Consider the following 25975-nt stretch of genomic DNA (forward strand, 5'->3'; position numbering starts at 1 on the left):
AATACTTTTCTAGGGTCTTTGTACATCAAGCAATTAAAGCCTTCTGCCAAAAATAGTTCTGAGGTTTGATTTTTTTAATGTGCAGCATCTATTGAGTCCTAGTCATATACCTTGCACTATCCTAAGGCACTCATTTGAACCCTACAACTAGCCAATGAAGAAGGTACAATTATTACTCTCATTGCACAGTTAAAATGAGACTTAGAAATATTAAACACCTTGACAAGGTCATCCAGAGAGGCAAGTGCGGATGCATGATAGTGTGTGGTACGTGTGTGTGCATAGGTGTAGTATATGTGCATGTATACATGCATGTGTGCATGTGTGCATTTAGGAGGGGGATGGATTCTCGATTTCAGCAGAATGATCCTTCTCCTTTCTACCTGGACATAATAAAGATTTTTTAATATCAATGATATTGCCAGACTTAACTTATGTAACTATGGCTAAATTGGGCTTCCATGGTGGCTCAGATGCTAAAGAATCTGCCTGCCAACCCAGAAACCCGGGTTTTCCTGGATCGGGAAGATCCCTTGGAGGAAGGCATTGCAACCCACTCCAGTATTTTTGCCTGGAGAATCCCACAGACAGAGAAGCCTGGCAGGCTACAGTCCATAAAACTGCAAAAAGTTGGACATGACTGAAGTGACTGCTTGCACGGATGCATTGCTAAATTATGCTGATCATTTCTTATGTTTTCATATTTTCATACATAAAACTATAAATATTAGCCAAAAAAGAAGTAAACATGATCATTTTGTTGTAGTTCAGTCCCCCATTCATGTCCGACTCTTTGCAACCCAATGGACTGCAGCACACCAGACTTCCCTGTCCTTCACCATCTCCCAGAGCTTGCTCAAAGTCATGTCCATTGAGTTGGTGATGCCATCCAATCATCTTGTCTTCTGTCGTCCCCTTCTGCTTCTGCCTTCTATCCTTCCAAGCATCAGGGTCTTTTCCAATGAGTCAGCTCTTCCCATCAGGTGACTAAAGTATTGGAGTTTCAGCATCAGTCCTTCTGATGAATATTCAGGGTTGATTTCTTTTAGGATTGACTGGGTTTGATCTCCTTGCAGTCCAAGGGACTCTCAAGAGTCTTTTCCAACACCACAATTGAAAAGCATCAATTCTTCGGTGCTCAGCCATCTTTATGGTCCAACTTTCACATTCATACATGACTACTGGAAAAACCATAGCTTTGACTATACAGAGCTTTGTTGTCTCTGCTTTTTAGCACACTGTCTAGGTTTGTCATAGCTTTTCTTCCAAGGAGCAAGCACCATTTAATTTCAAGGCTGCAGTCACCGTCCGCAGTGATTCTGCAGCCCAAGAAAATAAGGTCTTTCACTGTTTCCATTGTTTCCCCATCTATATGCCATGAAGTGATGGGACTGGATGCCATGATCTTAGTTTTTTAAATGTTGAATTTTAAGCCAGCCTTTCACTCTCCTCTTTCACCTTCATCAAGAGACTCTTTAGTTCCTATTTGCTTTCTACCATAGGGTGGTGTCATCTGCATATGTGAGGTTATTGATATTTCTTCCAGCAATCTTGATTCCAGCTTGAACTTCATCCAGCTCAGCATTTCGCATGATGTATTCTGCATATAAGTTAAATAAACAATATATAGGGTGACAATATACAGCCTTGACGCACTCCTTTCCCAATTTTGAACCAGTCTGTTGTTCCATGTCCAGTTCTGATTGTTGCTTCTTGACCTGCATCCAGGTTTCTCGGGAGGCAGGTAAGGTGGTCTGGTACTCCAATCTCTATTACTGAAGATAGTTGTATGAGATATGTCAAGTGCTAAAGGTGCAAAGCATAGCCTCTACTCACTTCATCAAGATAGGTTAGGAGACAAGGTACATATTTTAAAAACAAGAGTTAATGACACAAGGTAGACAACTGTTGCATGAATAGTATAGATGCATGTTATGGAAATTCAAAGGAAGAAATAAATCAGAGAAATAGGAAAGAAAATGTTAGAATACAGATGGCAGTGCAGAAAGGGAAGGTTACTTTACCAATGTCATAAAGCTAGTTTTGAAAGAGTTAAGAGTAAATCACAAGTTTCCTGATTCATTTTGTAAGACTGTTTCATGGAACTATGCTAATGAAAATGATCTTAACAATAATAGCAGTAATTAACACTTTGAAGACACTTTTTACATGCTGCGCATTTTACAGACATTATCTTATTAAATTCTCATAATAAACCTAGGACAGAGGTGCTGTATTTTTCCCCATTTCACACATGAGGAAATTGAGGTGTAAGAAGGATAATTTTCATAAAGCCCTACAGGCAGAAAACAGCTGATCCAATAATTAAACCAATGTTTCTAAAGAGCTATAATCAGGGCAGGTAGTGTGGCCCAGAAACTAGGGGAATGATGGGTCAAATCTAAGTGGTGGGAACAGACATTTATGAAAAATGACTGGGCTGCTTTACTGGATGAGGAAATTCGAGAGAGGACTTAGCAGATAGAACAGCGTATGAGGCAGACAGAAGGAGGTCTTGAATGTCAATCCAGGCAGCAAATATTCTGTTTGTCTATCATGTGTTTGGGAAGAAGGTAGGAACAGAAGATAGGAGCTTGACAACTCTATAGTTGTGGGCTGTTGTTGCTGTTATTTTTAAGATTAGCCTGGTCACAAACAGAATGAAAAGGAAGAGTCTAGCAGTAGAGGACTGGTCAGGGGCTAAATCCTCAGTTCTGAAGAAAGATGGGGTGTTTCAAGTGTTTTCCAGACTCCGGAGGGTACACAGCCACAGGTCCATTTCCCAATCTCACCACAGAGCATGGGAAGAGACTAACACTCCTCGCCAATCTTTCCCCACAGACTGCAGTATTTCCACATCCACACAAGCTAACAAAGCCCTTTGGAACCATGAAGATTTTTTTCCGCTACCAGACATTCAGATTCGTCTGGCTCACAAAGCCCTCTGGCCAGCGCTTTCACAAAAGTCACCCGCCGGGGGCGCCTCTGACTCTTGCCGACTTTGAAGCCATAAATCGCTGCGAGAGATCATTGCCCAAGAACTTTAACTTTGCTGGGGATGTGCTGGACCAGTGGTCCCAAAAAGAGAAGGTATATGATGATGGGCTTCCTTTAAATGCTTGGTGTCTACCTATCTCTCAGCCTTCCATTTCCTTGTTCTGTGACCATTTTTAATTCCATTCTTTCATACCTTTTGGTTTTCTTTGTTTTCCAATTGCCCTTCTCTCTCCAGGGAAGAATTTTGCACCTCAACTATGTATATGTCTTTATCCTCAGCGCCCGTCATTATGGTTACTCAAGAATTATGCCTCTTTCCCCTCATTTTCCCCAAGTTGCACATAGCACCTCTTTGTTCTCCAATTCTGTTTGGGTTGGGCACAAAAAGCAGTAATTTGAGCTTTGGTTTTATGAATAGTCATTGGTGCAGAAGCAGAGGCAGAGGTTGAGAAGGAAAAAGCGATGAGTTTTATGAACTGTTTAGTGTATCCCCGGGTCAAGGTCCCTGCATACTGACCCCTCAACTCCCAGTCAGGCACTAAGCTGAACATTTTACTCATCAATGCTTACCAAAGTGCACTGCAAGGGCCTGTGCTTCAGAATATATACTAGATGTACAAGGTACTGAATATGTGGAATTAATTCTTCCTATTAAGTAGAATGGACAGTCTTCCTTCAAATCTACTGTCTTTAGCAGCTCTCTTATATATTGATGCACTCACTTTTGAACAGATAGCGCAGGTAGAAGATGAAAATCTCTAGATAAAATTTAGGGACATATTTTGTTTTCAGTACACATATTTATTTTTCAGTAACCCATTTTTAGCAAGTTGTACTGATTTTCCCATATGGTGGTATTAATAATTAAACATATTTTCCTTCTTAAGTAAAGTATACAAGTAAAAATGAATCAACAATGTAAAGAAGAATACAAAGAACAATAGCACAAGTGTAGACAGATCTGGCAAAATAGTGATACTCAAATGACTAACGATTGAGAAATACTCAATATTATTTCATCAAATCTCCATCACTACCCTGAGATAAGGAGGCTGCAGATAAGGAACTTAACCTGCAGAAATTAAGCTACTTATCCAAGTTCACCAGTTCAAAGGTAAATGAACCAGTTTCTGATCTTACAGAGCTTTAATCCATTGGATAGGGATGCATCTATGATATCACAAAGTTTAATGGAATAAACGGCAATGTGCATACAAAGCTGCAGGAACATAGAGAAGTCAGAGAGGAGCAGAAGTGGGAGCTAAGAGAGACTTGACCAAAGAAGTGAAATGAGAACTGGACTTTGACGTATTTTCCAACTAGGGAAGATAAGGGGAGCTTTCCAGATAGGGGAAGAAAAGGGGAGTAATATTTCCCCCAAGTAATACATAAAGCAAAGAGATTTTACAGTATAGACTTCTAGAATCACGTATAAGAAATTTGCTCCAGAAAGCAATCAAGCTCCTTCCACAAAGGCCCTCCATCTTGTTCTCGGTTACCTATGAAACCCATAGCTTGGCCTTTTGGGTAAAAAATGCTAAGTTCCTAATCAGCCTTAGTCCATTCATTTTGGCTTTTGGTTGGAAGAGAATCTAACTTAAACCAGAAAAAAAGGAAAGTGAAGTCGCTCAGTTGTGTTTGACTCTTTGCGACCCCATGGACTGTAGCCTATCAGGCTCCTCCATTCATGGGATTTTCCAGGCAAGAGTACTGGAGTGGAGTGCCATTTCCTTCTCCAGGCAATCTTCCGGACCCAGGGATTGAACCCAGGTCTCCTGCATTATAGGAAAATGCTCCACCATCTGAGCCACTAGGGAAGTCCTAAACAAGAAAGAAATTTATCAAAGAGTTGTGGGAGAGCTCACAGAATTGGGTTGGAAGCTGGAGTTTTCACAAGGATGGGAAGCGGGACAGATGCATAAGCACCAAGTGCCAATAGACAGATTTTGCTCCAACCATTTTCTATCTCTTTGTTCTTCTCAGAAAACTCTAAATCAGGGACAGAGGTGTGATTGGCCCAACTTGGGTCACAAGCCCACACATTGATCAGGGGAGGACGGGCACCCTGATGGGTTCTCTCAACAAGGCGGTATTTGAGAGAACAGTGGCTCCCCCACAGACAAACTGGGTGCTGTTACTGGACCCCACCAGCACGAGTGATGAGGGAAAGATACCGAGGATGTCCCATCTATTTGATGACCACTCATTCAAGCCTTCTCCCCTCTTTCCCATGTACCTATGCATACCTAGACAAGAGAGAGACCAGCCAACCCAGCCCTGTGGTGGGTGAATGGCAAAGGGGATGAGGTGAAATGGAGCTTTGGAGAACTGGGCTCCTTGTCCCGAAAGGCTGCCAATGTGCTCACCAAGCCCTGTGGTTTAGAGAGAGGAGACCGAGTGGCCGTGATTCTTCCCCGAATCCCAGAGTGGTGGCTCATAAGCGTGGCATGTATGAGAACAGGTCAGTGCCAATATTTAACATTTCTAAATCATGCAGAAACAGAAAAAGACTGAAAGTAGAGGTTTTTCTGAATTGTTAGTCCTGAATGAAATTATGCTTACAAAGAACAGAAAAACTGGGTTGAAATTAGAAACAATCATGATGCAATAATAAAACATGACCTCAAGAGAGAAGTTTTATTGGTGCCCATTTGCAAGAAAGGAAACTGATGTTCAGAAAGGTTAAGTCTTCCCAGAGTCAAGCTAGGAAGCTATGCAACTGGGACTTAAACACAAAACTCTATAAAAGCAAATGTGGGTTCCTCTTTACAGTGCTGGTTATGATATGTTCATCCAGATGCTCCAGAACTTACTTCTCGGAATATATTTGGATTCTCCCTGACATAAAAGTACAAAAGGAAGAAGAAAGGACTTTATAACAAAATGACTTTTAAGACTAAGGTTGTAGATTCCGGCTGAAAAACCTTTGCCTCTTTCCAGAAAATTAATGTATTAAATGACACATTTTCTCCTACAGTAGTAATGCATAATGTACCCCAGTAAAATTTCTACAGAACTCTTTTCCTTTCTAGGACGGAGTTCAGCAGAAACCATGGCCTATGAGTTGGCCATTTATTTTTGTAAATAAAGCTTTAAAATTTTAATGGAATACAGCCATGCTCACTTATTTACATATTGTCTATAGCTCTTTTTGCACTATAGCAGCAGAACTGCTCATTGAAACAGAGATGGTACCACTCACAAAGACTAAAATGTTTACTATCTGGCCTTTTACTGAAAAAGCTTGCACACATAACATAAATGTTTATAAGTCAATCAAAAATAAACAAGAATACCAAAAGATATACTACTATACAGAACACGAAAACATTTGTTACAATATCATTAATAATAGGAAAAAAATGGAAACAACTATACAGGAACTATTAAATAACTTAAAAACTAGCTGAGAATGAAGTTTAGTGGAGGCGTGGTTATTGCTAATTGAAATTATGATGCCTCAATTTGCTGCAATGTCATTAAAAGAATAATTTTAAGGATTTCATAATAGGGTTGAAAAATGCTATCATTGCCAATATTACATAAAAATAGCAATATATAAAATTCTTTTTACATTCACTATAAAAAGGAATTTGCGAATGTGAAACCAATTGTGGGTTGGAAAGAGATTAAAGGTTTTATTTGTCTTAAAAATATACTAATATTACTTAACATAATGTATGCCATTTGTGAAATGCTGAGATTAAAAACAAACCCACAAGCAGAATGGTCAAAAATATACAATTAATTAAATGTTAAAGAAGCAGCTGAGGATTATGTTTTCAAGTTCAGAATAATTAAATCTCAGTAAACACTGAGATACTAGTACTATGCACCACATAGCTAAATACTTTGCTTTTGTTGTAAAGTGTAAAAATCTGAAATCCACTAGAAAAGAACTTACTCCTGACCCCCAAGCTATCCATTGAACACATCCACATCACAAATCCACCAAGAATACTAATAATTTTTGAGCCCCTAAGAACAAGTGGCTTGCAAAATAATCTTATATTTTTATATTGAGTGAATGATGAGATATTTTCTTGATTAACTTCCTTATTGCATCAAATATTTATTCATCTTCTCAAGAAGGGATGACATGTAACAGCTTTTAAAATATATTCAGTAATTAAAGTTTCCTTACTAGGAATTCAACTCCATATCTTCCTATTTAGCCTACTTCAGGGAACTCGCCAAGAAATAAGGAGTCTGGTATATGACACAGGTCTTGGGAGTCTGGGAAGTGTATCTTTGAAGCTTGGTTCTGCCACTTACTTTATAGCCCTTGGGCTAGTTGTCATCAGTATGCTGGGATTAATTTTAAGTGAGATATCAGGCATATATTACATACTCAATAAATGGTAGTGGCTCTTTGTCATGCTTTACATACATTCCGCTTTCTCGCCATTGATCCGCTTTAGAAAGTGCAAACCACTTTCCCCCTGTTTTTCATCTAACTCTCCCATATATGTTCTTCTCATAATGAACTAGTACTTTAAAATCAGGCCCATCACAGGCCAGGGTTTAGAATTATGTTAAAAAGTGGAATAAATTAAACATTGCCAAAGCAATGTAGGCATATGTCAATGAACACAGAGCACTGAGAAAACCCAGGTTTGAGGGCTGACTCTGCCACTTGCTTGGCTCATAATCCATCAAATGGAAATAACTACATTGATTTACACAGTTGCTTAGAACAGTGGTCTCCAAGTTTTTTTGGTTATACAATCTATCAATAAAAATTCTTGGGACACATATACTCCCACCTGGATGTAGTTATTTAAGTTGTTCTACTTCGCTAATACAGTATATATATTATAAAATATATACAAAAATGAGATAAAGTCATAAACAGAATTTCATATCTCCAATAAACTTTTTAAATTCTAATTTCTTCTCTTATCCCAAATGGATTATGTTGTCAAACTCAGTTTGGAAACCATAGGTTCAAATGATTGGATGAGATGATGTTCATGAAAATGCAAACCTGTAAAGTGCTGTAAAATGTAAAGTACTGTTTAAGTGTTATATAACAAGACTCAAATGTTCCATTAAAAATGGTACATAATAATAGCCCACCATTATGATAGCTCATGGTAAAGAATCATCTGCCAATGCAGGAGATGCGGGTTCCATCCCTGAGTCTGGAAGATCCCCTGGAGAAGGAAATAGCAACCCACTCCAGTATTCTTACCTGGGAAATCCTGTGGACAGAGGAGCCTGGCAGGCTACAGTCCATGGGGTGGCAAAAAGAGTCAGACATGTCTTAGCAACTAAACAACAACAGCGTACTGCTTACCATATGCCAGAATTACTATTAGTTTCCCCATTTTACAAAGAAGGAAAGGAAGACACAGAGAGATGAAGGAATAAATTCAAGGTCACAAAGCAAGTATGTTACAAGGATGGGATTAGATCCAGGGACTGTCGGACTCTGAAGCCAGTGCTCTAAGGATCTCTCAGAGACTTCATGGTCCTGTGGGATGTCCCTGGAGACCAAGACAAGGGTAGCTGAAGTTTAGATTTTGCAGCTATTTGCCACGCAGGCACAAAGCCCAAGTCTCCACAGTCCACAGTCTATTCAGAGCCCTGTCTCTTTCCCAGGTCTTGTCTTCATGCCAGGAACAACCCAGCTGACAGCAAAAGACATCCTCTATCGACTGCGAGCATCTAAAGCCAAGTGCATTGTGGCCAGTGACGAGGTGATCCCAGCAGTGGAATCCATTGTGTCAGAGTGTCCAGACTTGAAGACCAAACTCCTGGTGTCTCCACACAGCCAGAATGGGTGGCTCAGCTTCCCAGAGTTATTTCAGTGAGTATTTTCCCCACATCACTTCCAGTGCCAGCAATAACACCAGTCACAACTACATCTCAGAGTCTCCGAGCCTCCTAGGACTCTTGCATACTGTGGGTTGATCCAGGCTTCTTCTCAGGGAAAAATCACCTAATAAAAACATTTTAAGGACAGAGAAAGGATGTAGCTCGGCTTCCATTTCCCTCCTTTTTACCAGGGCCTGAGATGACTGTCCTACCTGACTTAGCATTTGCCTAAGTCCTGGAGCACATCTCCCACAACTCTCACTGCCTTGACTCTGGCCACCATTTTTTTTTCCTTAAATGTGGTCCACCTCAGGGCCTTTGCACTTGCTGTTTGTTTTTTTTTTCTATCTGGAATTCTCTTCCTCAGTCCTTTTCACAGTTGATGACTTCCTGTCAAATTTGAACTCAAATGTTTTATCCTCAGTGAGACTATCTCTGACCACCATGTCTAGAGTAGAGTTCCAAGCCAGTCTACCACATCATCCTGTTGTTTTCTCCATAGTACTCATCACTCTCCAAATGTCATATCCCCTCATTTGTCCCTGTATTTACTGTCTATTTTTCGCCTCTACAGTTGACAAATGAGGACCCAATTCTGGCATGGCACTCACCTTTAGAAAGTTGTGTTGGAACATGACCACACCCATTTGTGTACATATTGTCTAGAGTGGCTCTCATCTTATAAGAACAGAGTTGGGTGGCTACAGCAGAGACTCTATGGCCCCCAAAGCCTGAGATATTTATTATCTGGGTCTTTACAGAAAAAAATTTCCATCCCTGTTCTAACCAGTAAGCTCCAAGAAGGCAAAGGCACTATTTGTCTATTTGATCACTCTATTTCTAGTTCCAACCATTTGGTTGGGCCCTAAGAAATGCTTACTGAGAACTGAACAAAACAGCACACTTAACCTCAGTTTTCCTTATATGTAGAATGGGGATGCACATGTCTCAAGTGTTGTTTTGAAGATAAAATAAGCTAATAAACAAGAAAGTGCTTCCTAAACTGTAAAAAAGGAGTAAAATGTTTATTAAATGTATTATCCTTCAAAGAGCTGTTAAGTAGCTTATGTTGTTTTTAAAAATACTTTTTATTAGCTTGTAAAAAGAAGACATATAAATTCTGTTGAATAGAGGTAGTTTCCATTGCTGGAATAAAATTTTACTAATAATCAAAACCAAACCCTGTTGATAAAACCCAAAATGTTTTCCCACAGCTATGCCAGAGAATGCTGTTTGTGTCTTTCATAAGCTGAGTACCTCTGGTTAAGTCAAATAACATCTCTAAAACTCTGTGTCTTATCCATAAAATAGGGATATGATAGTATCTACCCCACTGAGTTGTAGAAAAATCAAATGTGATGAAGCATGTGAAGTTTTTAGCATAATGCTTGGCACAGAGTAATCACTCTGTAAGATTTATAGTAATTATAATTATTATTAGTCTCGAGTTAATAAAACCATTCACCTATGCAATAATTCCCTAAGGTAGTGTTATTCAATTGAATATTCATATTCCTCAGTAAAATATTTTTAACACACTCCCCTAATACATATATATTTATTTATTTATAAATTATATACATGTACTTTTGTGCACCACACAAATATAAAAAATAATTATTTTAAAGTCTGAATTCTAAAATATATATATAATTTGAAATTTTATTTTCTTCTCATCCCAGTCATCTTGCATACACTCCTGGGCAGCAAGGTCCCCCACTTTCAAGACTCCTGTCCTAAACAACTCTGCCACATTCTGTTGAGTCCCCAGAAAACCTTTAAAGTGTCACAAAATCCACAGGAGACAGAGAACTTCGAACTCACATGAATTTCAAATTGAAATTTATACATTTGGGGAGTATTTTTCAAGGTAAAGGAAATCCTCACTTCAAACCAACAACTTTGGAGTGTCATAACTTGACAACTGCCATGGATTGTTTCTCTAAAAGCTAAGGAAGAGAGAGCCATAAATTGCCAACAACTGGCCGTTCTCTCAGAAAACCACACACAGCCATAATTAGGACTATTTCACTTGGTTAGAGTCAATCTTCTGGGAGTTCACTTTAAGGTTTCTCACTCTACTTCTGTCTCCCATGGATAGACGTTCATGAACATTTTCCAGGATATTATACTAGAATGGGGAAACAGTTAAAATTATGGGCCTGACTGATATTTCTCTTTTCCTGTCCTAATAAAAAGGACCCTTCCCTTCAGCTCAAGACCCTGAATTCTGATCATAAGGGGCTTAAAACAGTGTTCCAGGAAGAACTGTATGAACAAAAGTATGGAGGCAAAGAAAATCCCAAAATGTGCAAAGAAAGGACTGCAAGCAGTTTGGGGTGACTGGAAAATAAAATATGAAGTCAGAGTGGAGGCCAGAAGAACAAGCAGAGGCCAGATAATGGCCTCTCATATAAAGATCTGACTCTTGGCGATCCCATGGACTATACAGTCCATGGAATTCTCCAGGACAGAATACTGGAGTGGGTAGCTGTTCCCTTCCCCAGGGAATCTTACCAACCCAGTGATCAAACCCAGGTCTCCCACATTGCAGGCATATTCTTTACCAGCTGAGCCATCAGGAAAGCCCAAGAATACTGGAGTTGGTAGACTATCCATTCTCCAGTGGATCTTCCCAACCCAGGAATAGAACCAGTGTCTCCTGCATTGCAGGAGGATTCTTTACCAGCTGAACTACCAGGGAAGCCCAAAGATTGAACATGTATGCTAAATTTTTAACTTTACCCTATGAACAAAGGATCTGGAGAGGGAAATGGCAACCCACTCCAGTATTCTTGCCTGGAGAATTAAATGGACAGAGGAGCCTGGTGGGCTGTGGTCCACAGGGTCACAAAGAGTCAGACACGACTAAGCAACTAATACACACATGAACAAGGGAAGCCAATGAAGAGTTTTAAGAAGTGAAGTGTCAAGGTCAGTTTGCAATTTTAAATAGATTTCTCTGGCAACTGCATAAAAAAATAAATTTGAATAGAACCAAACTGGAATCAGAGAGACCATCTGAAAGGCTTATCTAGGGGAGCAATGATGAGATTCTAAGGCCAAGATCTGATGAGTAGTACTGAGAGAAGGAGGCATGCTAAAGAAAGAACTAGAAGGATTTGGAGACTGATTGGACATGAAGAACGAAGGCAGGAATCTTCTGCTTTTTAACTCAGATGACTTAGTGGGTGGGATATTATCAGCTGGAGAAAGAGTTTCAAGTTGTGTGCTCAGTCACTCAGTAGTGTCTTACTCTTTGAGACCCCAGTAGGCTGCAGTCCATGGGGTCACTAAGAGTTGGACACGACTGAGTGACTTCACTTTCACTTTTCACTTTCATGCATTGGAGAAGAAAATGGCAACCCACTCCAGTGTTCTTGCCTGGAGAATCCCAGGGACGGGGAAGCCTGGTGGGCTGCTGTCTATGGGGTCGCACAGAGTCGGACACGACCGAAGTGACTTAGCAGCAGCAGCAGCAACTCAGTAATTACTAAGGGAAGAAATTACCATGACTGGCTTAAGCTAATCAAGATTCACCGCCCACCCCCCATAGGTATATAGAAAACAGCCTCCCCTGAAGCACATGATTGCCTAATACTAGAACAAAATCAGAGTTTCATCAATTTCAAGGAAGAAAAATAGGATGCTATATGTGTCTGCCTGCAATATTGAAGATATTGAATAAAAACAATTAAACAGTTTAATTCAAATACCAAAAGATCTTCCTATAAATCTTAACAACAATTTAGAAAGATTCAATACATATTTTTAAATTTTATGAATTAAAAAAAATGCTTAGGGGAAAATGTTTAAATAAATGAAATAATATCCTTTTGTTATTGATATTGAAAGATATCTTGGCTATTTATAGGGAGATGCTGCTACTGCTGCTGCTAAGTCACTTCAGTTGTGTCCGACTCTGTGCGACCCCATAGACAGCAGCCCACCAGGCTCCCCCATACCTGGGATTCTCCAGGCAAGAACACTGGAGTGGGTTGCCATTTCCTTCTCCAATGCATGAACATGAAAAGTGAAAGTGAAGTCACTCAGTCGTGTCCGACTCTTAGCGACCTCATGGACTGCAGCCTACCAGGCTCCTCTGTCCATCGGATTTTCCAGGCAAGAGTACTAGAGTGGAGTGCCATTGCTTTCTCCAATAGGGAGATGGGAGCTTTGAAATAAGAGACAGGGAAATTTCTGGGTGGTCCATCCTAAAGGAGATCAGTCCTGGGTGTTTATTGGAAGAACTGATGTTGAAGCTGAAACTCCAATACTTTGGCCACCTCATGCGAAGAGCTGACTCATTTGAAAAGACCCTGATGCTGGGAAAGATTGAGGGCAGGAGGAGAAGGGGATGATAGAGGATGAGATGGTTGGATGACATTACTGACTCAATGGACATGAGTTTGAGTAAACTCCAGGAGTTGGTGATGGACAGGGAGGCCTGGCGTGCTGCAGTTCATGGGCTCGCAGAGTCGGTCACGACTGAGCGACTGAACTGAACTAGTGGTTAAGTGGTTGTTTTTATGCCCTCACTTCTGAGGGCACAGGTTCAATCTTTGGATGTAGAACTAAGATCCCACAAACCCTGCAGCACAGCCGCGAAGTCCCTATAAGTTTTCTTGAGAAATTTCTCTCAGGGAGGCTTTGGATTATGTTCTGGTGTCAAGAAGACATTAAGTAGCAAAGCAAAAGAAATGTCAGAGCTAAACTGGTCTGCCATGTTCAGTCATCATCTTGGGCCCATACTTTACAGAACTGCCTCTGCAGAGCACAGTTGTGTGGAGACAGGAAGTCAAGAACCAATGGCCATTTATTTCACCAGTGGGACAACAGGCTCTCCCAAGATGGCCCAGCACTCTCAGAGCAGCCTGGGAATTGGGTATGCCCTCTGTGGGAGGTAAGGAGGAAAACCGTTTTTTTTTTAATTATCCCCTGAGCTGCCAACATGTATATCCATTTGCCTAGTTGGCATCTCTACTTGGATGGCTATTAGCTATTTCCAATGAAACATCTACAAAATAGAACTCTCAATGTCTTAACTCAGGAAATTGTACCATCTAACCAACTGGTCAAGCCAGAACTTAAGAATGACCTTGATTCAGTCCCCACAACAGCATGTCTGGCTCCTTCTCCTTTTGGCCAAGTGAATCTGCCCACCCAGAAAGGCCTTCCAAGATGTCCTAAAACTATCACATTACCCAATTTTATTTTCCTCATGGCACTTATCACTATTTGAAATTATGATATTTATTTATATACTTATTGACTGTCTATATCCCTAAAACAAGGGCAGAAATCTGGTCTTCCTTGCCCTCTGCTATAGAACAATGTCTATTATAGAATATTTGCTCAGTAAATAGTCGTCACGTCAATGGACAAACTCAGAAAACCATGCCAAACCCAGACTCCCACTCTACTCTCAGACTACCTAAGATTCTGAAAAGTCCTCTAACAAGAATGAGAGGTAATGCTGCTCATCCGGCCATGGGGCTTCTTGTGACCCTTCTCCATAGCCATTGAGGTTCCAAGGCAAGGCCGTCCCTTAAGGACACAACTTTGTTTGCTTTCCTGTTTCCTTGTTTTATTTCAGCTTGGTCTGTCTTGTTGCTTCCCCATATCACTTAGGTATTGGCTAGACCTGAAGTCCACAGATATCATATGGAACATGTCTGACACTGGCTGGATCAAGGCTGCCATTGGTAGTATGTTTTCCTCCTGGCTTCATGGAGCCTGTGTCTTTGTGCATTGGATGGCCCAGTTTGACACCGACACTTTCCTGGATGTAAGTCACTACTTCAAATTACATATAGTTAGGTTTCTCTCGTCTTTCCCCAAACCATAGAGACTTAATTCCTCAGAATGCAGGACTTCTTGGGCTTATGAAAATCATTTCTTTTTTAAGAAGTAAAGTCTCCAGAGACTTGGCTTTAGAATGTATTTAACAGAGTGAAGAAGGAACACCCACAACACTCTTAAGCATAAGAACCCCTCTTGTGCTTCAAATTGTTCAGGATTTGCTAGTATCACTAAATCAGTGGCCACCTGAGAGTCTGGTTCTAAAAGCAGATTAAGTCTCATGTCTAAATAAATCTTTGGTTTCTGTTTCAGCAAAACAAAGACAATAGTTGATAAATCCGAACTCCTGTGTAGAGAAAATTGAAGATGGTGTCACCTTTCTCCTAGAGTAGCGCCTTTCATTCTCCCCTCACCCTATGCTTCTCACTTTGCTAATTCTCAGAACTCAATATTCTTCTTGAAACCAAGCACATCCATCCTTCTCAGCCAGCAATAGCTAGAATGAGATATCAGATGGCTCCGGTTTCTTTAGCCTTTAGAAAAATGTGATTCAAGGCCAATTATTTTTCAACCCCATGAATGATCAATCAAGTTTAACAAAATACTTGTTATTAAAAACACCACACCTGTGTGTGACTTAAAGCTATGCTCACCCTGTTATTTTGCCAACTGGTTTGACGAGATGGTTTGTGAGTTTTCACAGAAATTTAGAGTAACATAAGAACTTGGGTCTCTACATCAGATTTGTAAAGTGACTTGAAGTAGATAAGTTAATTTTACAGTTTTAAAACTAACATTTATAAAATAAGAATATTTTATTCTTTATGAAATATTCTTTCATAAAGTATTAAATGTTATGTAAATATAAATATTTAATAATACATTAATATAACATCACATATAATTATATATAACATTATTAGGATTCTTATTTAGTATAGTCAATGAGACAAAATGAGAATATTAAAATAAAATATTCTTTTTATAAAATATTAAATGTGTAAGATCTAAATATCTTATGTTATTGACAAATTATATATTAATATAATATTGCTATATCTGTTTCATATAATATTAAATACAAATATTAAAATTGTTCTCATTCAGTTGCTAAATTGTGTCCTAATCTTTGCTATCACACTAACTGCAGCATGTCAGGCTTCCCTGTCCTCCGCTATCTCCCAGAGTTTGCTCAAACTCATGTCCATTGAGTCAGTGATGCTCTCTAACCATCTCTTCCTGTGACACCCTTTTCTCCTTTTGCCTTCCATCTTTCCCAGCATTGAGGTCTTTTCCAATGAGTTTTCTCTTCACATCAAACGGCCAAAGTATTGGCACTTCAGCTTTAGCATCAGTCCTTCCAGTGAAAATTCAAGGTTGATTTCCTTTAGGTTTGACTGGTTTGATCTGTTTGCTGTCCAAGGGACTCTCAAGAGTTCACAATTTGAAAGCATCAATTTTTCAGCACACAGCCTTTTATATGGTCCAACTCTCAGATCCGTACATGACTACTGGAAAAAACCATAGATTCGACTAAATGGGCCTTTGTCAGCAAAGTGATGTCTTAGTTTTTTTAATATGCTGTCTAGGTTTGTCATAGCTTTCCTTCCAAGAAGCAAGTCTCTTTTAATTTCATGGCTGCACCACAATTTGAAAGCATCAGTTTTTCAGTGCTCAGCCTTTTATATGGTCCAACTCTCATATTCATAGATGACTACTGGAAAAACCATAGATTTGACTATGGACCTTTGTCAGCAAAGCAAGTGTCTTTTAATTTCATGACTGCAGTCACCATCCACAGTGATTTTGTAGCCCAAGAAAATAAAATCTTTCACTGTTTCCATTGTTTCCCCATCTATTTGCCATGAAGTGATGGGACCAGATGCCATGATCTTAGTTTTTTGAATGTTGAGTTTTAAGCCAGGTTTTTCTCTCTTCTCTTTCACTCTCATCAAGAGACTCTTTAGTTCCTTTTGCTTTCTGCTGTTAGAGTGGTATCATCTGTATATCTGAGGTTATTGGTATTTTTCCACAAGATGATAGCATGTCAATGAAAGAAAAGAAGAGGTTGTAGAATTGCCTTTAATTAACCACTGCTGATATTTTGTCTTTCTCCATCATCCAGACGCTTACCACTTATCCCATCACGACCCTCTGCAGTGCTCCCACTGTGTACCGGATGCTTGTGCAAAAAGACCTTAAGAGGTATTTAGGCAGAAATCTTCATTTGAACCACAAACAAAAGTTATAATCCAGCAACACAGATCTCCCCTTTTCAGTACAAGATAGTTTCTCAGTCTCACCATTACTGACATTTTGAACCAAATAATTCTGTGTCATGGAGGGCTGTCCTTTGCTTTGTAGCATTCTACCTGGCCTCTACCTTCTATTAATCTGTATCAGTAGGACTTCCCTCTCCATCAGTGGTGAGGATCAAAAATGTCTCCAGGCATTACCAAGAGTCTCCTAGAGGGCAACCTCCCACCCCTGGCCCCCAACATCCCCAGTTTAAGAATCACTGGGAAACCCTCTAGGTGCAACAGAACACTTTTCCAGAGACAACAAGAGTTCTGTAATCCCAGCGCTTTCATCACCCTGCCCTAAACACATACACACACACACACACACACACACACACACACACACACACACCTGTATTTATACTGCCTTGAAGTTAATAAAGTCTTATGACTTAAAGCTTATATTCAACTTAGCCAAATCACCTGAACGTTAGGTGAAGTTGCAAAGTATGTTTATTTAACTAACATGAATTTAATACATAAGGAGAGAGAAAGGAAGAAACAATTTAAGTCATTACAGTCACCTGCTTCTCCCCTAAACCTGGATCCTTCAAAGACAAAACAAAACAAACAGAAAAAGGGCATCCTTTGTTCCCCCAAGGTGTGGATGTCTAGGAGGGAGATAGATAGCTATGAGAAACAATAAAGGAGACATGAACCTTCCCTTTTCCTAATCAACTCCTTGTGACCCTCAGAATGTGAATATCTTGCTCAAATGTTAAGATTAAGTCAAGGACTTCTATTCTGAATAGGCACAATTCATTTTCTACCAAATCCTCCCTCCCATTATGGACCTCACTATGTTAGAATTGGGCTGTTCCAAGCTTTCTCACATGAACCTGGTTGGGCAATTGAGTAGGAAGCCACTGGTTAAAATTTCAAGCTACAAAGTCAAACAGGCAAGACTCTGCTCCTAATAGTGGATCTCAATCACTCAAGAGGACCTTGCTAAGGCTCCCTTAACTCCATCCATAAGAGATATTTAAGAGCCGCCTCACGGATTGTGGTAAGAATTCAACAACAGCAGCATGTTTGGTGAATGAGATACTTGACAAGTGATAAATGTAGAGTACAGATTATTCAACTCTGCTCTTTATCATCTGGGAGGGCTTGGGCAAGTTCTTTACGTTTTTTCCACCTCAATGTCTTCATCTGTAAAACAGTTTGTGAAGATTATGAGAGTGCTCCGCAAGCCCTTGTAACATCATAAATATTTGATTAATATTAGCTGCCATATTTCTTGGCTCTTAATAAGTGCTTAATATCATTATTAGCATTTTCTCCAACATTTTCCTCTCTTGAATAACCTGCTAAAATGTAAACTTCACCAAGAAAATGTTTTAATCATAACATACCCCATGTGCCTAGAACAATGTCTGACAAGAGTAGTTGCTCAACAAATATTCTCTGAATGAACTTTCCTAAGACTTGCCCTTCCTCACTCTTTGCTTGTTTCCAATGTCCTAGTTATCTGGCAATGAAAGCCACTCATACTTTGCTCCCCAAAGACCTCAGTGAAACTCTCTCTCCAGATATAAATTCAAGAAGCTGCGGCATTGCTTGACAGGAGGGGAGCCACTCAATCCAGAGGTGCTGGAACAGTGGAAAGTGCAAACTGGGTTGGAGCTGTATGAGGGCTATGGACAGACAGAAGTGGTATGTTTATTGGACAAAGTTTAGCCTTTCAACCCCAGGACTGACAACTGAGCCCCTGAAGTGTTCCCATCATGGTCTAAATTGTGATGGTATTTCCTAAAACTTCTAAATTGCCCAACTAGCTTTGAAGGGGAATTATGATTATTCTTGGCTTTCCTGCCTCCTCACACAGGATAAGTCTCAGAGGTGTTAGAAATTGAAGAGGTTCAAAATTGAATAGCTCCTCTTTCCAATGCACTGGGAAGGACCCCAGAGAGTCCCAGTGGGGCTTACTAGAACTTAAGGTGCACTTAATGGTACTCAGCCAAAAGGAGTGATTTTCAAAGTGTAGTCCTCAAACCAGCAGTATCAGTAGCACCCAGGAATTTGGTAGAAATACAAATTCTTAAACCATGGCCCCTCCCTGACCTACGAATGAGAAACTGGGATGGGGCCCCAGCAATGTGCTTTAACTGATACATACTCAAGTTTGAGAACTACTAGTCTCAAATAATATATTTTGGAAGATGAGCTTGAATACTTGGAAAATCAGTCAAAACTGGGTCTTGGATTTCATTGTCATGATATATTAATAGCTACAGAAAATGAATTTTTACATTGTGACATAAAATATATCTTCTTAATAGGGAATAATTTGTGCCAATCAGAAAGGACAAGAAATTAAACCAGGCTCAATGGGGAAAGGAGTACTACCCTACGATGTCCAGGTGGGTGATACCCAACTGGTTCAATAAAGGAGAGAGACTATTTCAGATTTCTGCTATTTGTTACACAACTATTAACAACCCATTTTCATTTCGTGAGAAGAAAGTTTTAGGTACCTAAATTGTTTCTTTCATTCTAGATTATAGATGAAAATGGCAACATCCTACCACCTGGAAAAGAAGGGGAAATTGCCCTCAGGCTAACATCTACACGACCCTTCTGTTTCTTCTCTGAATATGTGGTACAAGAATGTAGAGCTTTAATAGACTTTAATAGAAAAGGTGGTATAATAGGGAGTCATACAGACATGGGTCCAAATTTCATATCCCATGTTTTGCTACCTAACCTTGGACAAGTCACAAAATCCAAGTCTATTTCATCACCTGTAAAATGAAAGAAAAAAAAAATCTCTCTCCTAAGGATTTTGTAAAGATTAAACTCTATGTGAAAGAAACCAGTTACTTTGGTTGTCCTCAGAAAGGACACCTGGATAGGCTTTAGGGGGTGGGGGGAGGTAGATATGTGGTGAAATGGGTGGTGTAGATAATATTTTTTATTATACTCTTGTATTCTTTTGTATTCTTTACCAGGGACTACCTTTTTAAATCTTTTTTTTAGAAATAGAATATGAAATGTACTAGTCACTTCATGGGTGCCACACCCCTTCTTCTATTCTGATCAAACTAATCCCCAATGTTATATTTGATTCATAGGACAATCCAGAGAAAACTGCTGCCACCATAAGAGGGAATTTTTATGTCACTGGAGACAGAGGAGTGATGGACAGTGATGGTTATTTCTGGTTTGTTGGCAGAGCTGATGATGTCATCATATCCTCTGGGTATGTACATTTGCTACTTTTAAGAAGTCACGATTTAGCAGGGGAAATCTCCTACTTAGGTGTAGATATCAAAGGCTTCTTTTCCTCTTCTAGGTACCGTATTGGGCCATTTGAAGTGGAGAGTGCACTAATTGAGCACCCAGCGGTTGTTGAATCAGCTGTCGTCAGCAGTCCCGATCCAGTCAGAGGAGAGGTAGTATGAATGTCACTAATTAAAGTGGTAATCTTGTATTTTCAAGTTGTCCATCTAACCACTTTAAAGAATGAATCAAAAGTAGTCATGTAATACTCATTATGAGACACACACACGGCAATATATACTAGGCAATCAACTTTACAAGTGAGTTGTGTACCAAAGGGAATGTTTTAAGATTCTTTTAGTAGCAAATGACAGAAACTCAACTCAAACTGACTTATATTTCTTTTAAAAAAAGGAATCTATTGGCTCACACATCCAAGGGTCCATGAGATGTCAGCAAAACTTTGTCTCTATTTCTTGCTCCACTGTTCCTTATGTTGGCATTATTTGGGCAGGTTCTTCCCACCTGATGGTAACAAACTCCAGACACACTTTAACAAATTACAGCTTAACAACCCCAGGAAAGGAGACAGCTTTTTGCTGTCTTTGCAAATACTCTTTGCTATCTGGCTTGACCTGGATCATATGCCAGTCATTGACGTAGGAGTTAGTGTCAACCCCATCAGAGAGGTAAAGTAATCCTCCATAGGCAAATCAGAGTTCTGTTACTGAAAAGGGAAGACCAGATACTGCACAAACAAAAGCAGAATTTACTATATGTATGATTGTTGTGAAATTCAGACTATACTTTCTCATAGAAACAGTGCAAATAAGAGATTGTGACCAAGTTCCCAAACAAATCCCACAATCCTAATTAGGACCCAATGAAAAGGACTTCAGGGAATGACAAAGAGACTCTTTGGGACCCCATGGACTGCAGCACACCAGGTTTCCCTGTCCTTCACTATCCCCCAGAGTTTGCTCAAAATCAGATCCATTGAGTCAATGATGCCATCCAACCATCTCACCCTCTGTCACCCCCTTCTTCTCCTGCCTTCAATCTTTTCCAGCATCAGGGTCTTTTCCAGTGAGCTGGCTCTTCCCATCAAGTGGCCAAAGTATTGGAGTTTCAGCTTCAGCATCAGTCCTTCCAATGAATATTCAGTGTTGATATCTTTTAGGATTGACTGGTTTGATCTCCTTGCTGTCCAAGGGACTCTCACGAGTCTTCTCCAGCTCCACAATTTGAAAGCATCAGTTTTTCAGTGCTCAGCCTTTTATATGGTCCAACTCTCACATCCATACATGACTACTGGAAAAACCACATTTTTGACTACATGGACCTTTGTTGGCAAAGTGATGTCTTTGTTTTTTAATATCTTGTCTAGGTTTGTCATAGCGTTCCTTCCAAGAAGCAAGTGTTCTTTTAATTTCATGTCTGCAGTCACCATCCACAGTGATTTTGGAGCCCAAGAAAATGAAGTCTTTCATTGTTTCCATTGTTTCCCCATCTATTTGCCATAAGTGATGGAACCAGATGCCATGATCTTGGTTTTTTGAATGTTGAGTTTCAAGCCAGCTTTTTCATTCTTCTCTTTCATCTTCATCAAGAAGCTCTTTAGTTCCTCTTCCCTTTTTGTCATTAGTGTCATCTGCATATCTGGGGTTATTGATATTTTTCCTGGCAATCTTGATTCCAGCTTGAGCTTCATCCAGCCTGGTATTTCCCATGATGTACTCTGCATATAAGTTAAATAAGCAGGGTGACAATATACAGCCTTGACAGACTCCTTTCCCAATTTGGAACCAGTCCATTGCTCCATGTCTGGTTCTAACCATTGCTTATTGGCCTACATACAGGTTCTCAAGAGGTAGGTAAAGTAGTCTAGTATACCCATCTCTTTAAGAATTTTCCACAGCTCAGTTGTGTCCAGCTCTTTGTGACCCCATAAACTGTAGCCCACCAGGCTCCTCTGTCCATGGAATTCTCCAGGCAAGAATGCTGGAGTAGGTTGCCAGTTTCTTCTCCAGGGGATCTTCCTGACCCAGAGATCAAACCCAGGTCTCCTGCATTGCAGGCAGATTCTTTACCATCTGAGCCACCAGGGAAGCTCCAGCCTTAGTTCTAGGAGGAAGTCAAATAGTATGGAAGAGAGAATTTTCCTTTCCTCATGGAAGTTTTCTATATACTCTATGTCAAAATTTCAGAAACACTTTGCTTATCAGCATTCTCCCACATGTCTTTCTGTATTCCTGGCTCAAATTATACTTGACCTTCTGTGGATCCCATACTCACACCTCCAGTATCACCTCCATGATCAAGGGATCCTGTTGTCCAAAATGCTTTTCTCCTGTCACCAAATTCTCCTTCTCTCAATATAACTAACTTATTTCAGCTGAACATCAGAAGTAAACATGAATTAGAATCAATGTATGAATTGTTAATAATTTATATTCACCTCAGTAATTATCTAGTTAGTGGGTTTTAAATAGTATTACAAAGAGAAGCAAAAAATATAGTCAAGAAAGACTTTTTAAAGGTAGATCAGTCGTTTCTGAGTCCATCTCTCAACAAACACACTTTCTCAATCAGGCCTCCTCAAAACCCTCTCAAAACACATATTCTCTAAACCTCCAATAATCCTCTACTACTTCTTAAGTATGATGGAATAAGTGGCTACCTGTCAATCAAGGACTGCCTATTTAATAAACAGGATTAGTCTGGTTGGACTAGTTTGACATGAAAATAAAATGAAGCCTTTAGCTTTACTGAACCACTGCATTCCTCACACTCTCAAACCATTTATCTGGAATTAGACCTCAAAACCTCACTGTGTAAGTTGTATTCAAGCTTTGTTCATAGGTGATCTCCAGCATGCAGATGCATTACTTAACCTACTATTAACAAACAATTAAGTATTGATGTTCAGCATTGGTTCCAAACTCTTTGATGTGCCTGAAAATAAACTGATTTTTTTTCCCTACAGGTAGTGAAAGCTTTTGTTGTTTTATCTGCACCCTTTAAATCATCCAATCCAGAGAAATTAACTCTTGAACTTCAGGATCATGTAAAAAAATCAACTGCCCCTTATAAGTATCCAAGAAAGGTAAGTATTGTGCCCCAGTTAAATGTGTTACCAAATAACTATCTAAACTAGTAAGCACATATATTAGCTTTTGATTTTATAGTAACTCATTATATAAGTAGAAGACATCTGTTTCAAGTTTAGCTCTAAGAATTTTGCTTTAAAATACTTTATATTAGGATATTACAGATGTTTGAAGAAGGAGAATCTTTGGTTATCTCTACAATACTAAGTAACTACTAAAGATCCTTATCAGACTAATCAGTCCCATTTCATATGAGAAAAAATAGTGTCCAATTGTTTTCAAAGACAGCACATGACTTATCTATCATAGTACTTTTGGGATATTATACCTTTCTAAATTCAAAGCATGTGACTTTAAGTATTAAGGGATCAAATTCAAGGGACAGAAGAAAATATTATCCAAAGAAACTCTGGAATTTTTCCTGAAACCTTCTCCAAAGGAGGGATTTAAGGACAATTCTATATAAAGACACACAGATGGCACTACAATTTCCTTCTAGTCCTAGAATCCTATTCGTTGATATTGATTGATCCTCTACATGAGAATTGTTTCAGTTGGCATCATTTCAGCTAAAAGGTAGTTAATTTCAACCTAAGCAACCTAATTTCCATTCAGTTCACTTAATCAGTGCCTAGTTTCTTTTCATAAATGTTTGAGGACATTTTAAAATACAGTAGTCATATATTGAGGGAGAGCAAAAAGGGTATTTTACTGTCAAGTCAGGGCCTAAGTAGAAAATTGTATATACTCAAAATCATCTTCAAAAAGTCTCCCCAGAACTTCCAGGCCCCAGTTCTTAAAAGGTCAAAAACCCAAGAATTAACTTGATGTTTCTCTTTGCACTTAGCTGTGGCCTCCATCTCCCTGGGGAAGTAGAGACCTAGGTCTGGTTTGAACTAGAGGAAAGCAATAGAACAAAGGGACTGTTCTGTAAAGCAAACGGGCGTTACAGACCAGCATGATGGCACTCCACTGTCGTCCTCATATATAAACAGAACAGTTTCTGATGACCAAGACATTCAATTAGCTTAACACGACAGACACTGACAGTCAACAGACACTTGATCAGACACTTAAAGTCACATGCTTTACTAGTGGGCACAGCAAACTTGATCAAGTGTCTCATAATATGTTTTTCTGTTAACTAGGTGGAATTTGTTAAAGAACTCCCAAAGACAATTACTGGGAAAATCAAACGCAACGTTTTAAGAGACCATGAATGGGGTCGAATCTAGCCTGACGAGAACACAGTGGCATTAAGCAGTTAACAGGGCTGCTTTCTTTTAGTCCTTGCTTCCCAATAATTCAGTGACTACCCTCTTAAAATGCTTACGATCTTTCCTGGTTGAAAAACTCTACTGAGTTTTTGTTTTGCACTTCGCCAAAAAATAAGTAAGTAAAAATCTAAAAATATTTGGGAAGAAAATGATGATGACCAAACAACAAAGGCAATGATAAATGGCTTGTAGTGTTTAAAATAGCAGGAGTCAAATGATTAATTAGAAAAACATAATGGACAATGAATTTATCTTGTGCCTGATTAATTCAAAATAAAGATTAGAAGTATTCTAAGAAAAATGCTCAAGACACAATTTCTTCTACTTAAAATCTTTATATGCTACTAATTCTTTAAGGTGAATCAAAACACTGCTGTTAAAAGACTCTAAAGAATTCAAAAGTCAGTAAATGAACTTAATTAAGTACTGTACTATATACTTCATTTTGAAGCAAACTCACTGTAAAATATCTAACACTTGAATTAGACATAAAATGCTTAAAAGTTTTTAGTTATTGAAGAGAAACTAATATTTGTATCTTTACTTTTTGGAAAATGCACATGACTTGACACATAATTTGACATAAAACCATCTTTTATGATTAAACTACTTTATAATTACTTTATAATTATAAAGCAAGAGCTTTACTAAGAGGCAGAAAGAAAAAGTAGAGATAGAAAACACTAGTCTTTAGGGAACTAATTTATTTTTATTTTTCTGAAAACATTACGAACTATCAAAAAAAAAGCTGAATATCTGGCCATATCAAAAGCAAAATACAAGTAAATACAACATTCAGAAATCATGTTTAATCATAGAGAAATATGTTTTAAAATGTCAAATTTAACACTTTCCTCCATAAAGCAAAACAAGTTTACTAAACCACAACACTTAAGTGGAGTTTTTTTAAATAAAAATTGAGAAAAAGCACTCCATTCCCACCCTGGATTCCCATCGTATATAAATATGCTCAAAAAAAAAAAAAAATAATAATATGCTCAAACATTAGTGGAAATAAACAACTGGTTAACTTGAAAATAAATCTTTCAATGAATGAACTCAGATTCTAACAGAACTCAGATTCCAACAGAACACAGTACTACCTCGTATTTGCAGAAGAGCTTTTGTCACCCTTAGGCCTTACCAAATACAAATATAAAAGGGGATTAAAAACAAACTACTAAATCAAAATCTTTATGTAGAGTAGCAGCTTTCACAAAATAAAACGAACTTAGTTCCATACAATTGTATGCATACCGCCAATTTTATTCCCAGAGTCCCAGTCTTGTGCGATCAAAATAAAAGTATCTTTGTCTTGGAAAAAGTCTGATGAAGGCACCAAAATCCTATTATTCATGTTCCCCCAATGATACTTAGAATGCTTTTATCATCCTTTCAAGATAACTTCAACTTATTAAAGAGTTAACATTCTAAAGATATATAAGGA

General features: G+C 38.9%; 1 protein-coding gene across 1 annotated transcript; it reads left to right on the forward strand.

Moving 5' to 3' along the window:
- The first annotated feature begins 2889 nt into the window (after positions 1-2889).
- LOC136160585 (acyl-coenzyme A synthetase ACSM4, mitochondrial) lies at positions 2890-24486 on the forward strand. Its single transcript, XM_065924460.1, has 13 exons — positions 2890-3090; positions 5248-5458; positions 8602-8809; positions 13577-13720; positions 14449-14605; positions 16745-16824; positions 18452-18575; positions 19202-19282; positions 19420-19521; positions 19994-20121; positions 20215-20314; positions 23128-23247; positions 24400-24486. Exons 1-13 carry the CDS (start codon positions 2890-2892, stop codon positions 24484-24486), a joined length of 1743 nt encoding a protein of 580 aa, XP_065780532.1.
- Positions 24487-25975: the final 1489 nt, after the last annotated feature.

Source organism: Muntiacus reevesi, chromosome 2, assembly GCF_963930625.1.
Source record: "Muntiacus reevesi chromosome 2, mMunRee1.1, whole genome shotgun sequence".
Taxonomy (NCBI): domain Eukaryota; kingdom Metazoa; phylum Chordata; class Mammalia; order Artiodactyla; family Cervidae; genus Muntiacus; species Muntiacus reevesi.